The sequence below is a fragment of the Euprymna scolopes genome, chromosome 5, assembly GCF_053919585.1.
Source record: "Euprymna scolopes isolate OS-2025 chromosome 5, ASM5391958v1, whole genome shotgun sequence".
Lineage (NCBI taxonomy): Eukaryota > Metazoa > Mollusca > Cephalopoda > Sepiida > Sepiolidae > Euprymna > Euprymna scolopes.
This window is the reverse complement of record NC_136486.1, coordinates 85,197,611-85,213,556: the sequence shown is the minus strand read 5'-3', so window position 1 is coordinate 85,213,556 and position 15,946 is coordinate 85,197,611. Positions and strand designations below refer to the sequence as shown.

General features: G+C 33.3%; 1 protein-coding gene across 3 annotated transcripts in view; it reads right to left on the bottom strand.

Moving 5' to 3' along the window:
- The window catches only part of LOC145276919 (NBAS subunit of NRZ tethering complex-like), a 199,874-nt gene that overhangs the window by 25,038 nt on the left and 158,890 nt on the right, over positions 1-15,946 (bottom strand). For 2 of the 3 annotated variants that reach the window (XM_080128386.1, XM_080128388.1), the window contains 4 exons: positions 12,970-13,083; positions 9,267-9,296; positions 8,007-8,098; positions 3,833-3,989 (listed from right to left, as the gene is read on the bottom strand). In XM_080128386.1, coding sequence (XP_079984512.1) covers positions 3,833-3,989; positions 8,007-8,098; positions 9,267-9,296; positions 12,970-13,083 — 393 coding nt within the window. The remainder of the gene's footprint in view (positions 1-3,832; positions 3,990-8,006; positions 8,099-9,266; positions 9,297-12,969; positions 13,084-15,946) is intronic. The other variant, XM_080128387.1, reaches the window with a different exon arrangement.

Sequence of the window (15,946 nt, the reverse complement as noted above, 5' to 3'; positions counted from 1 at the left end):
CTGCCACACTAGAAAGGGGATTGATGTATGCGAAGAGGTGATGAGGAAATGGAGGAGGATGAAGCAAGCCACTAAGATTGTCGACCTCAAGTCGGTTTATCTCCAGATCCATGTAGATGAAAAACTCTTGAAACATCAATTGGTCCGGTTCAAGGGGAAGTTGTATTGCCTGACAAAGTTAGGCTTTTGGGCAGAGCTCAGCCCCAAAAATTATGATTGCCATGCTGAAGACAGTGCTGAGTAAAGACTGTACAGTGGACAAGGCCACTAGTTTGTACATTGACGACATTCTCGTGGAGGAAGCAGAGGTGACAGCAGAGAAAGTGAGAGGCCATGTCGTGATGTATGGGTTGACTGCAAAACCGGCAGAGTCCCTGGATGGAGAAGCGGCGTTGGGGTTGAAACTATGCCGAGATGGCAAAGGAAGCTTTGTCTTTAGACGAGGGAATGCAATACCCGAAATCGGAACCGACCTGACAAAACGAGAACTCTTCTCGGTCTGCAGGAGACTGGTGGGACACTATCCAATCTCCGGCTGGCTCAGGATAGTGTGCAGCTTTATTAAACAACAAACGGGCACTGATGGCTGGGAGGGCCGTGTGACGAAGGAGGTCACGAACATGCTACAAGAAATCATCGCGAGAGTGACGAAAGAAGACCCAGTAAAGGGGAAATGGTACGTCAGCGGCGGAGATGCAGGGGTGATTTGGTGTGATGCCAGCAGTCTGGCATTGGGCGTCATATTAGAGATGGGAGGTGTAACTGTGGAAGATGCGGCGTGGTTAAGGAAGAAAAACGACTATTCCCATATCAACGTAGCCAAACTGGAGGTCGCTATGAAAGGAATCAATCTGGCCCTGAAGTGGGGATTAAAAACGATTGAAATCAAATCCGATTTGGCAACGGTAGTTTCATGGATCAGGTCAGCAGTGACTGGCGATAAGAGAGTTAGGACTAGAGGTGCTGCAGAAATGCTGAACAACCGCAGGCTTGGAGCACTTGCAGATTTGATATCGGAATTCCAATTGAAGGTATCTGTAGAGCTGATCCCATCAGAAAAGAACAAGGCAGATTCGATGACATGGGTAAAGAAGGCCTGGCTGCAAGAGAGAAAGGAGGTTTTCTCAGTATGCTGTGCAGGGGAGGTTATCTCAGTATGCTGTGCAGGGGAGGTTATCTCCTTTCTCTATTTCTCTCACTTTCTCTCTATCTGTTCATCTCTAATCCCTCATCCTATTTCAGTCTCCTAAATTAATTACAGTGAATAAGGCATTGTCAAAACATGGATAAATCCTATTTTAGTCACCTAATTTACTTACTGTGAGATTAGAAGTTATTTGGAAATTACTGCTACCTTGAACAGCGCCAGGAGTAACTCGTAAAACCTTTCTAATTAAATTGATTTTGGCAGCCATTCAGTGACAAAATGACATAGCCTTAGCCCTTGCTGCAAGCAGAATACCTGCGACTTTGCTACAAAATAGAACTACTTATTCTACTTTAAAACTATTATTAAACATTAAATATTTAAAAAATCTCATGTTCAACACCTCCAAAACATCCAGTATGGGGAAAAATATTGCAAAAATGCAAAGTTATTGTTTTCGATGAATGCACAATGGCACACAAAAAATCACTTGAAGCTCTTGGTTGGTCCTTGCAAGCTTAGCATGATAATGTCAGACCATTTGGGAATGCAGTAATATTGCTTGCAGGAGAATTCAGACAAATGTTACCTGCAATTCCTCAATCAACACCAGCAGATGAAATAAATGCTTGCCTCAATTACTCTACTTTTGGGTGCCATGTGAAGACATTAAACTTAACTCAGAATATGCAAAAGTTGCAGACTGCTCGATCCACAGAGAAATTTTTGCATCACTTGTAGGAAATTGGGCACGGAAAAGTACTAGCTGATCCGAGTTAAGGGCAAAATTTTTTGACTCTTAACTTCTGTAATTTTATTACATCAAAAGAAGAGTTGGTTAAAAAGGTTTTTCCAGATATTCAAATTAATTATATGAATTCCACTTGACTGAGTGGACAAGCTATTCTTGCAGCTCATTACAAAGACGTCCATGAACTTAACGCTATTATTCAACGTAAAATTCCAAGTGAGTTAGTAGTCAAATATAAATCCATCCATGCTGTTGTGGAGCAGATAAAGTGGTTAATTATCCAACAGCTAGATTTGCCAGGGATGCCACTGCATGTACTGCAACTGAAAATTGGTGTACTAATTATCATGTTGTGAAATATAAACAAATCCAAGCTTTGCAATGGCACATGGCTTGCAGTAAAAAAAATTAACAAACAATATCATAGAAACAACAATCTTAATGGGACCTTTCACAGGTGAATATATCTTCATTCCGCGCGTTCCTATGATTCCACCGGATACACCATTACACTTTAAGAAATTGCACTTTCCAATTTTATTGTCATTTGCAATAACCATCAACAAACCTCAGGGAACAATCTTTACAATTGTGTGGCTTACAGCTATACACTGACTGTTTTTTACATGGACAATTTATGTTACGTGTTCAAGAGTCACCAAACCAAAAAAATATCTATGTCAGCTAAGAAAATGGAACAAAATAAACTGTGCACCTATACAAAATAGAAAATTAAACCTATAAAAAACATGCATTTCCTCATTTTTTAACTTTTTCCATTGCGCCAATTTGAGCCACAGCAATGCGTGGCAGGGTACAGCTTGTATATATATATATATATATATATATATATATATATATATATATATATATATATTTAGTTTTGTATCTCACTACTATATATTAGATCAATATAATAATCAATAGAAAATTGTCTCTATAATAATAAATACATAATCTGCATGAATTAAAATATCATATTTAAGCATATCTTACGACTGGGTAATGCCAGACAGACTGTTAGTAAATTATAAAAATGACTTCATGTATATATATATATATATATAAATTATAAAATTCAGTTGGACACTTTCATTAGAGATAATATAAGCCATGTAATCGAAGCTAAAACTGCAAATTCCTTTCTTCATAATTTGTTGAACACTGTTAAGATGGCTGACTATGTTTGTCTATTTGATTTGGCATAAATAGGCTTTATTTATCAACTCAATTGTGTTACAGAATTTACTTCATTGGTTAGAACTGAGTTAAATTTTACTTGTTCTGGAGTTCCAATTATGTGGTCAGTCTGAACAATTCTCTTCAGACTGAATATTCTATATAGGAGTAATAACTGAATCTTTATTATTAAATAATTATGTGTCTGTGTGTGTTTGTGTACCAAAACAATCCTTAAGGATCAACATGGTGTGCACTTATATATCTAGCATTTCTAGTTTAAGAAATAACCTTTACACTTTGTTAAAAAAGAAAAAAGAATATGTAGATGACCTTATGTTTTTAAAAAAAATATTTTTCATTTTGGATTAAAACAATTTATACAAAAATTTAATGTAACCCATTAAGATACTTGTTTTTTTTTTCAATCTATTTGATATGGATTAAAATCACATCTCAATTGATCAATCTTATCCACTGGATTACTGTAGATATTTTTGATAGGGATTGTTGCTGTTGCTGTAATAATGTATCTGCTGTATTGACATAGCATTGCTAGGGATTGGATTTACAATAATCTTCATATAAATAAAACTAATAGAATAACTCACAGAATACGTTCATACATACAAAAATTTGATAAATTTGGTACTTCATTTAAATAATGTAACAACAATCTATTTTTCATTTAAATACATTGTTTTCATAAAAAAGGGTGCAAAATTTTTTGAAAATCATAAGCGTCAAAAACAAACCTGCTGCGTATCTCCTTTGGAAAGGTCATACATCTCTGCATATTGTTGCAGAGTTTCTGACACTTTCAACTTTTCAATTATAGGATTTCGAAGTGAACGCAAATGTTGCAAATATATTTGCAGTTGGTCTTCTGCATCTTTCCATGTCACATCACAACTGAAAAAAAATGAACAAATTGTGGTTTTGAAATTTAAAAACAATATTAAAAAATGTTAGAAAAAAAAAAATTGTCAATAGTCACCAGTTATATGTGAAGAACAAAGCAGCTGCACATCTCTTTATCTCTTTTGAAAACATCATACATCTATGTATTCGATTTTCTTATCTTTTTGTTTTTACAGGGGATGGAGCATCCTACGGGATTCACACACTATTTCAGAGACTCTAATCAAGCATTCTTTTAAAAATTATAATTGTTCCTTTAAGTTGAATTGTTTATATCTCTCTTGCACTTGGTTAACTAGGTATCAGGTCGACAAGAAAGTTCTTATGGTTTTTGATTAATTCAGATGAACATACCTTGGCTCAAACAAAACCTTTTTTTGATCAAAATAAGCACCATCAGAATGAACATGCTTTTGCCAACACAAAACAAGTGTATTTATGCCAGTAACATAAAAATCTTGCATTCTGGTGGTGATGAAGTTGCTGAAGGTATTTTTGATATCGTTTTGGTTTTTGAAGCATTTTTCACATAGAAAGTTGTCGAGATGCTTGAAAAAGTGGTAATTGGTCTAGAGAGTATGGCGGATGAGGCAGAGTTTCATAGCCCAATTCATTCAACTTCTGCAGGGTTGATTTAGCAATGTGCAGTCGAGCATTGTCATGGAGGAGAATTGGGTCTTTTCTGTGACTAACGTTGAGTGTTGTTGTCGAAGTATTTGATGCATTTCATTCATTTGTTGACAGTACTTCACCGCCGTAATGGTTCGCCTACATTCAAAAAACTGTAATGGACGAGACTGGTCGCAGACCACCAAACAGTCTGCATAACCTTCTTTTGGTGCAACTCTGGCTTTGGAAAGTGTCTTGGAGCTTCTTCAGCGTCTAACCATTGAACTCAGCGTTGCCGGTTGTCGTAAAGAACCCACTTTTCATCACAAGTCACAACCCAGTCGAGAAACGGGTTGTTTTTGTTGTGTAAAAGGGAAGATGCCACTTCATAACAGCATTTCTTTTGGTTGTCGTTCAATTTGTGAGGCACCCATTTATCAGGTTTTTTGTCTTTTCAATCTCTCAAGTAATTGGAAATTGTTGTATACATTACAACTGTGCATGGATTGGCTTGACTAACGCTCTTAATTGAGCATTGTCAATGATGAGCATAATGGTCAGCCATTACGCTCATCATCTTCAAGACTCTTGTTGCCACCACAAAATTTCTTAAACCACCATTGTGTTGTGCATTCAGTAGTGGTTCCTGGGCTAAATGCTTTGTTGATATTGCGAGCTGTTTCAGCAGCTTTTCAGCCTCTCGAATTAAAATAAGAAAATTGTGCAACTTTGCTTTTTTCCATCTTGTATTCAATGTTCTGAAAAGAAGACATAATTGTTTTAAAACAATTAAATAAAGCAAAAAATGCTCATTAAAATGATATATACATATATAAAGTAAAGGTATTGCAACAAAAACTTATTTGAAAATACATCATTTGAAACTAAAATTAAAAATTCCGCAAAAACTTTCTTCTCAACCTTATATATCTACAAAGTAATTTTTAAAACGCTTTTCTATGAGCTTGATAGCTCCTATGATTACTAGAATGATAGAGATATTTCTAAGATTCTAATATTTTCTATATCATACATACGATTTCATTATCTTTTCTCTTGTTTAGCTCTATTTAAGCCAAGAGGGAGAAGATAATGAGATATATATATATATATATATATATATATATATATATATATATATATATATATAATATAAAGCTGAACGTCTGTGTGTGTGTCTGGTCACGAATAGGCTCCTATATGGTTGACTATTATAGAAAACTGATCACATATAATGATAGAAGATGTATCAAGACACAGGAATGGGTATGTTTGATCTGGCATAACGATGATTCATTAAAATTGTGGGGTCTGCGTACGTGCCTGGTCCACAAAGTATGGAAATGAAAAATTTTACAATTAAAAAAAAACGTTTACAAGTGTTTTTGATATAGATGTACATAATAATACTTTCATAAGTATGTTTTAACTTAAATAGGGATGGTATAATAAAATTGTGGGGTCTGCATTTGCGCCTGGCCTCCATAGAATGGAAATAGGCACAAACTTTAATAAAGTCTTTTCATATCTATCTGCATAAGTATACTTTAATAATTATGTTTCAGTTTGAAGAAATATGGTATAATAAAATTATGGGGTGTTCGTTCGCACCTGATCTCCATAGAATGGAAATATGTCACAAAGTTTAACAAGGTTTTTTAATATAGATCCACAGAATATTGTGATAAGTGTTTCAGTGTGAACAGGTATAATATAATAAATTATGGGGTTTATCTATTTTATTTTTACTTTCATCATATTTTGCTTTGGTTTTGATACCCCCAAATTTGAAGCTATCTCTTTACAACCCTTCCTTTTCATAACCTATCACACTTTCATAAATCAGAGTCCATTTTTTGTAGGCTGTTTTTGAACCCAGTCAACGATGGGTACTTTTGCTAGTATATATATATATATATATATATATATATATATATATATATATATTTTTTTGTGTGCATACCAAAATGTAACAGCTGTGTGAAAGTCATTGTACTGCACATGTACATGTAGTCAAATCTTTGTATTTTGCTTGGACTCAATTACTGTCACACTAACATGAATAAAATTAATCGACCACAAAATTTGTATGCTGTATAGTCTGTAAGTCAAATCTCACGTTTATCCTTGTCATACCATTACATAACTATATGTCAAATATACTATGATTTAAACCAAATAAATGATATAAAACTAATGTCACAAGATTGCCACTAGGGAGGTGAAAAAAGTAATAATCATAATAATACCTATTACAATAATGAGAAAGCTGATAAAATACGGATTAAGATTAGAATGTGATTTGTTGTTAAAGAAGGAATGTGTGAAAACAAAACTAATTTTAATAAATGTTATCAGTAATCAAAAAATGTGAGGATAAAGATTGTCACCAAATTGTGAGAACATTCTGTGTTCATGACTGGTGGAGCATACATAGTACATAAAGAAATAAATATATGGAGTAATGTAATGTCGACTTAACATGAAATTTGCGTTTAGAATCTTCATTTGTGATCAAACTTGCTGTAAGAAAATATTTATCGAAAAATAGTAGGGAGACCCGACGTTGCTCGAGATTGAATAATGATCAAAGAATGTTTCACACTCACATTGTTGTTATTGTTAGCAAAATCAGTGAATTGTCCATTTTTTTTCCAAACAAATCAATTGATTAATTTGCTCTAGTCAAGGACATGGAGGAAGCTTCACATGCCTTCCCTGCAGTGATAAGTGCACAATACATTTTAGTCTACATTGCATTGTAGTGAACCTAGTGTTGATTTTATATTATTTTTATATATAATGGCTTGAATTAAAGTTTAAAATGCAAAATGTCAAGTATCATGGTTCAATTGTGCTCTAAACAGAAAGATTCATATCGAATATGCCCCTGTTATATCAAAGAACCCACTGGCCTTTCAGCTTGTGTGATAATAAAAGTTCTCAATTGCACTTGTAATGTTAGGCTGTATAAGATGTTAACTTTGGTCAAAATTGTCTGTTCCTTCTTTCATTGCATTTTTTCGATTATCGATATGCATCGAAGACATTCCGATACAAAACCTATTCAAGAACACTGCCAGATACACAAAGTACATTTGTGTGAAATTCCATAAAACGGGTTCAGCCATTTTGGAGTCGATAGGGAGCGAACTTATACACACACATATACACAATATTCCTTTTATATAATAGTAGATATTTGTCGTCTGAAGGAAAACAAGTATTTCTTTTTAATCTTTTGTAACATCTACAGATTTTCACACGTAACCAGAAAGTAACTTAGGGTTCAGAACATTACACTTGAAATCCTAAGTTTAAATTTTCTTTTTAAATATTTTAATAATTTTAGAAAGAAGATTGTGTATAAAAATGTAAGCAACAAATTTTTTTACTAACCTGGCGTCATCTTGTTTTTTCTTTTTACCTTCATCTTGTCGACAATATTTCAAAGCTCTTTTAACAATACTCTCTCGACAATTTATAGAGAGCTGAAAATACAGTTATAATAAAATTACAGCAAAAATCATTGATATATAATAAGCTTGAGACTTTATAGTTTACAAATAAAACAATGCTGACATTTCACTAGTGTTCATCGACTGAAATAAAGCATTATTCAGAATTGTGAGAAATATTGTAGAAACTTAACTGAAGCTCAGTTGCTATTTAGCCTCACATGCTTTGCCTGCCATTATAAGTTTAGAAAAGATGCATATACAGATTACTTTGCCTTATTTAATACCTAAATTAATATTGGTAATGTATATACTATTACATCCTTGGTCCAGGTTTAAAGGCACAGAAGTAATTTTGACTCCATCACAAGGACTTAGGGTTATGCGCGCACCTGTACGATATATCTCCAGAATGACGTCGTTCTGTACGCACCCAGCTTAGAGAAGGGTAAGGGATTTTACCCCCAAAGATGGCTACTCGCCTGGTTCCCTATCAAGTTTATCACCTGAATCCAGTCAGGTGTAAGCAAATTTAATTGTCTATCAAATTTTCCCGAATCTCCAATTAAAACGGTTAGAAGTGAGACATGCAAAGAAAAATATAAGACAAAAATTCAACATGTAATAATGAGGAGGCCAGAGGCAGAAATATAGTTTATATATATTTTTTGTGGAGTTTTATTTTTTTATATAAACAAACGAACAAACAAAATAGTCAAGAAATGAAAGCAGCAAAAAAAAAAAAGTTTGATGATGTGTAATGTTATGACCCTTTAGGCTGTGATCATAGCGTAGTATCTGTTAATTGTGGCAAGCAGGATCAAGGGTCAAAACATTATTATTATTGTTATCGTATTCTTGTTAATTGATTTGAGCGATGGATGGTCGCTGGATCAGTTATTATGATTAGCAGAATGAACAATTAAATTGCGAAAGAAATGATTGACGTGTGAATCGCAAAAAGAATGTGAAAATAGAACATATATGTAAACATTATTTTGGGGTTTTGAATAAACAAATAACTAGCTGTGGATTAGATTGGTATGAGACACGTAATTAGGTGACGTAAGAGAACACGTGCTGTAGTTAGTTTTGGAGAGATTTAGAGAGTTGAGGATTGACCACCAGAGCGGACAGACGTCTAGACAGGGGTGGACGGACAACTAGGAGCAGGCTGTATGAACAGAAAATGTAGACTAACTGCAGATCCTGTGAAAACCATTTGAGGCAACTGTAATAAATGTATAAAATAAAAATATAAAGAGTTGGTTTAATGGTTTTCATAAATAAAAACAGATGTCTCAATTGGATGGTGATCGCTTCATGGTTCGTCACGGAGCAGCGGGAAGATACAGAAGAACTCTTCAAGAAAAAGGTATGAAGCATATATTATTCTTCTTACATATGAACTGTAAAAATATCCCATGTGATAAGTCTCATACAACATGATTCAAGTTACACATCAATATCATGTCCTCCTAGCTAAACAACATACATACGATTTATACGTTTATTATCTGCCTGTTAAAAGAATGATATCTTACATCCACTAGATAACACATGACACGTTTTAATACATCATCTCCTCTAATATAAACCAATATACAACAGATGGAGGAAAAGGCAGTCGTCAATAGTCCCAGAGAAAAATGGGGGAGGGGCCAGTTCCAAGATAGAATCAACAGTTTGACAAAATATACATTTCCGCCAATAAAATACGGTCAATTAATATGCTGGTTCGCGAACAGCTTTAGTTTCTTTTTTGGTGGGGGAGAGACAAAGAGAATTTCACAAACCTTTTTCTAACATTCGAATCCAACTTGATAATCATTCGAAGAGACGCGCAGGGAAGAAAATCCTTTTTCTTTTTCATGTTATTCCCATTTCGTTCTTTTTCTCTTACTTTTCGGAGTCCAGTGAAAAACATCCTTCACTTCCCATTGATATCTCAGACTCCCCTCCTTTTTTTTCTTCTCTCTCTCCCTCTCCTTCTTGGCTGCCCCTGGTGTCCCCTACGTGACCTCGCGGCATGGCCTTACATCAATTCTAAAAATAGCTTGACCCTAGCAGCATTGCAGCCATTTGGTTTCTTTTTACCCTGGACTTAAGTCCACTCCTGGGTCTTATTTTTCTTTCCCTGGTGTTTTCCAGGCCTAGGACCATGACAATATGGATACAAATTTATCAGTGGTTCAGTACAACTTTGACTGAAATCAAAATAAGAATGGAGATAAAGTAAAAAATAGGACACAGGGGAAGGAGAAAGGAGGCCGAAGTTATTTTTACTTATCAAGGCCAAAAGCCACTCAAGGGTAAGAGTTATTGACATGAATGGATTGTCAGTTGAATTATGAAGAATATTATGAGAGGACTGAAAACGGACAAAAATGAACAAAATTTGATTAATTATGAGGACATTGGATTTGAAGATGACCAAATAATAGCCTACAGGAAAGCAGTTTCATAGTAATGTGTTCCATAGACCATGGAAAGGAACTGTATTTATGGAAATTTTGTCTGACGCTAGGTACTTAGAGGAAGTAAGGAAAGTGTTTTTCCATTGTAGCAAAAAGAAGAGTTCTTGCTACGAATGTCTTACAACGAAGAACCAGAGATTGGAGGTCAACCAAGTATCTCCTATGGAAATAATTATAGAGTAGAGAAAGACTAGCAATGTCTCTTTTATAAAAGGACAGAAGAGATCACTCTCAACTAAATTGCAAAATCGATTTTGTACCCTGTCAACACAAGAAAGTGTGCACTGAGCAGTCTCTCTACTTTGTTGGAAACATCATAAAATGGAAGAGGTGTATCCTCTGAAAATATATAGCAAGTTTTCTTTTCACATTTATCAGAATGAAATACGTTAAGATTCAGTTCAATGCTTTTTACCATTAATCTTACATTTACAGAGGTAAATAACTATTCCATTATTCAAAAAAAAAAAAAAAAGAAGCTATCAATCAATTTTTGCTTATATACACAAAATAGTTATGAGAATTGCTTATGATTCATTTTCATAGTAATAAAAAAATTGCTAAAAATATTTAAAATCTATTGTCAGAGTCAATCATTCACTCATCCAAGTTTATTGTCTATGTTTCTTTTAAGAATTGGTTTGACGCTGTCTTGCTGTCCTTATGATTTTCCAGTTCTGGGCATTAACTGTGTCAATTTGTGGTTTTGCTTGGTGATTTCTTTCCATGTCTTTTTAGGGCACCCAACTATCTTTTTGATGTCTAGTCTTAGATCTCTGCAAGTGCTTTCAACATGCCTGAATCAGTGAAGACAGTTTTACCCTTATTAGAGCATCAAGTTTCAGGATGGCCAATTTCTTAAGCAGAATGTCTGACCTAATGTTCTGGATATGGTCTGGCTTTATGTCACATATCCACCTAAGCATTTTCTTGTAATTTCTTTGGAGTCAAAAAAGTGAGGATTCGGTGAGGGCAATTTTAACTGCGACTATATTCACGTCTTATAACTTGAACTGCAACTATGTTCACGTCTTATAATTTGAGAATGTCTGTTTGATTTTTCATCAATTCAAAACCATTGAATAAATATTTTTTGTAGATATATTTTAGATACCCGAAGACTATTTTAGGAATTTTATTTAACTGTCATATTAAATATGCACAATTTCATCATATTCGATTGCTTGATACAACTCTTGGAAGAGTATGGTTATGTCATTAGAACATAGTTGCAGTTAAAATTATAAGACGTGAACATAGTCGCAGTTAAAATTATAAGGTGTGAATATAGTCGCAGTTAAAATTATAAGGTGTGAATATAGTCGCAGTTAAAATTATAAGGTGTGAATATAGTCGCAGTTAAAATTATAAGGTGTGAATATAGTCGCAGTTAAAATTATAAGGTGTGAATATAGTCGCAGTTAAAATTATAAGGTGTGAATATAGTCGCAGTTAAAATTATAAGACGTGAACATAGTCGCAGTTAAAATTATAAGACGTGAACATAGTCGCAGTTAAAATTATAAGGTGTGAATATAGTCGCAGTTAAAATTATAAGACGTGAACATAGTTGCAGTTAAAATTATAAGACGTGAACATAGTTGCAGTTAAAATTATAAGACGTGAACATAGTCGCAGTTAAAATTATAAGGTGTGAATATAGTTGCAGTTAAAATTATAAGATGTGAACATAGTTGCAGTTAAAATTATAAGACGTGAACATAGTCGCAGTTAAAATTATAAGGTGTGAATATAGTTGCAGTTAAAATTATAAGACGTGAACATAGTCGCAGTTAAAATTATAAGGTGTGAATATAGTCGCAGTTAAAATTATAAGATGTGAACATAGTCGCAGTTAAAATTATAAGACGTGAACATAGTCACAGTTAAAATTATAAGATGTGAACATAGTTGCAGTTAAAACTAAATTTGAAATACAATTTACATTATTTGGATTTTATGGATTACTATTCTCGTTTTTGGTTGTTATTTTCGCAATGTTTCAGCTGATATAGCCTACAACCTTCTTCAGGTGCATTTTGATGAACTTAGGAATTTTTATGTTGAATTCAGGAAGCTTACAGAATTTAGTAAGTATTGAACATTTAACATGGCACAATGGATAACGGTGTTGAGTACAATTAGTTCCAATTGAGATTTTTTTGGAGATTGAAGATTTAATTATCACTATACACAATAGTAACTAAGAATAAAATAAAACTTACTTAACACTACAACCCGGTCATGGTTAACAGAAAGAGAACAAAGTACCACAAAGTAGATTGAATAAAGAGTTTGGTTTGAAACTAACAATCAAGGTAAGAATAGTAGTCCAAGTAATCCAAATCATTTTAAAAATTCTTAAACTTGAAATGCAAGTTAATTTATAGAAGAAAATCTTGCATCTGATGATAAAATGTTTCTCACTTTTTCTCTTGAAGTCGGGACAAACACAATCGCTTCGATAAACATTAGTAAATCAGCAGGAAGCATTTTTTGAGTCAATTCCCAGCAGTCATCATATTGATGTAGCCAACGAGACTGAAAAAAAAAAAAAAGGAAAAAATATACATATACATACACATGTACTATGCATCCACTTTTGTTTTTGTTTTACCTATGTTCATCCCAAATAAGACATAATGCCATTAAAACATAAGAGGCTGCTGTGATAGAGGACAGATTTATAGGGGCAATCCGGTTCGGGAGTTGGACAGCAAGATGTTACATTTAAATTTCTGCAAGTTAGTGTAGTCAGGGGAAACAATGAACAGAAAACGAAAGGCATGACTATGTATATGCCTTCCAAAAACATTTTTTCATTAACACACCATCAAAATACAAAAGAATTAGTGAAATATTATTTTAAAACTTTTGTTCAGTTTAATAATAAGTGTTAACATGATACGTTTTATGTTAACAATCATCCAATTGTTGATAGCATCATTTTACAAATAAAACATATTTATTTATACATCTATATCATGGATGTGAGATGTTAATAACAAAAGGAAATTAAATCGGGACAAAATCCCAATTTTGGGCCCATGCCCACCTCTCAATAATATTTTATTGAGGGGATGCAGTGTGTATTCATGCTCACCCCCACCCTTAGAGCAGAAAATTTAATGTAAAATGATGCCCTCTTTCTGGTCCATTCTAACCCTAATAATGTTTTTCTATGAGAAATAAATTATGTGCATTTTTAGCGGAGAGGGATAATGCTGAAAAGTTAGAAAAATATTATACTTATCCAACCACTAATCTTACATTTGAGTGGTAAAAGAATACTATCCTTAACTCTACAACTAACCCTAACTTCTAAAGGAAAAGCTCGACTTCCAAAAAACCTTCCTTAACTTTACAACTAACACTAAGTTCAATCGACCCCCTCCCTGCCAAAAACTGCTTAACTCCATTAGTAACTCCAAGTCAGAGTAGCAAGCCCAAAAGCAAAAAACTTTGCAAAACCACATAAAATCATTTAAAAAAGAGCCCCCTTCCCCACCTTCCACAAAAATAATTGCAAAGAATTTATTTCACATTAAAAAATAATAAAATTGGTTAACTACCCTAGAATGTTAAATGGCCTGGAAATGAGAGATCATTTTACATTAAATTCAAACTGATTCTTACTTTAAATTCTGAAATTGTTCTTTTCTTCTTTCAAGTTTTGCAGGGTGTTTCCACATAACGCCTAAAAAGTTTTTTTTTTTTTTTTGTTTATCCATTATACCCTTTTTTATTTTATACTTAAAATACTATACTAATATATTTTACCTTCATATTTGGTTTTAAGTTTAAATTCTATTAAAATAAAATTCTATTTCTGTGTAAAAAGAATGTTTAAAGATATTTTGTGTGTAATAAAACTTGAAAATATAACAAATAATATAACGGTCCAAGAATTAAACAAGAAAAAAAACATGGTTGTATCAAGAGAAATACGTCATATCCATATGTGGAGGAAGGACATAAGTTTTCTTTGGTTAAACAAAAGGATTTTTACCTCTCTCAGCATAGTGAATTATTTCAAGTGTGGCTAGAGGAAGGGGAAGAGAACAGAAAAATTAAAAGAAAGATTAAGAGAGAGTAAACAACAGAAATAAAATTGAGCTAAATTATAAAAAAAATAAGATTGCAAAACTATTTTAAAAAAGAAGCAGATTTAAATGGGAGCTGCTTTATCTGAATTACAGAACAGCGGAATACCACTAAAAAGTGGAGATCTCTCTCTCTCTCTCTCTCTCTCTCTATATATATATATATATATATATATATACTTCTTTCAACTTCAAAGTTAGCGAACTAAATATCTTTTTCTAACCCTCGGATGAAACCATTTCAAATGGTGAGTTGTCCTGTCTTCCTTTTTTGTTTTTGGTGAGATGTTTTATAGATGGATTGTTATTTTTCATTCTATTTTCCTAATTATGTGACATATATCTTTGGTCTTGGTGTTTATTTTGGATACATAGTTGCGTCAGGTGTTTTTTCTTTAATGGTACATCTGCCTACAGTTCTATAGTTTTAAAGTGATTCAAATTTTCTGATATCGGAATTTGTTTAAACTTCTTTAGTGCAACTTAGTGTTTATGGATAGCTTCTTTGCATTCTTTAATAAACCACAGTTTATTATATTTGATAGAGGTGGATGATTTGGGATATTTTCATTTGCTATGTTTATGAGAGTGTTGGTAAAGTTGGTCAAGTAATCCTCATCATTGTTTGATTGTACAATCAGAAGGGATTGACATTGTTTTTTGAAAATTTTCACAACTTTTTTTAGGTTCCAGCTTGGTATTTTTGGTTCTAGAGTTGTGTTCAGGTTTTCTAATATTATTAGAAAACGGTCATTCCTGTATGTGTTGCTTTATGTTTTCCACTGTAATCCACGTATATGAATGGGTCACATAAAGATTTATCGATGAGTAAGTACCCGTTGCCAGGTGTAAGTATGTATATAAACACAAATTGTTTGAATTCATCATATTTTTAATTAATTTTCCTTTTTGGTTTGGTTTTTTGCTTCCCCATATTATATTTTGACTATTGAAGTCTCTTTATCGTATATATGGTTTTACAAGATGATTGGTCAGCTTGTTCAATTTTAGTGAAGGTAGAAGTGATGAAATGAGTAATAATAATTCATGATGGTTTGCTTTTATACCTTTGGTGTTCCATTGTAAAATTCTGTTTGTTTGTATGGATTTGTTGGTCATTGAGTGTCGTGGGTTTTATTTGCATCCATCATCTCTAGTCTATTAATGTTTGTTAGTCATTAGTGTCTGATCTTTGATCTTCCGTGTCAATTTCCTCCAATCTGCTTTGAAATGAGGCTCTTGATCTGGAAGTTGAGCGTTGTCTGTTTATGTTGGTTTTAACTTCTTTGTTGGGGAGGGGT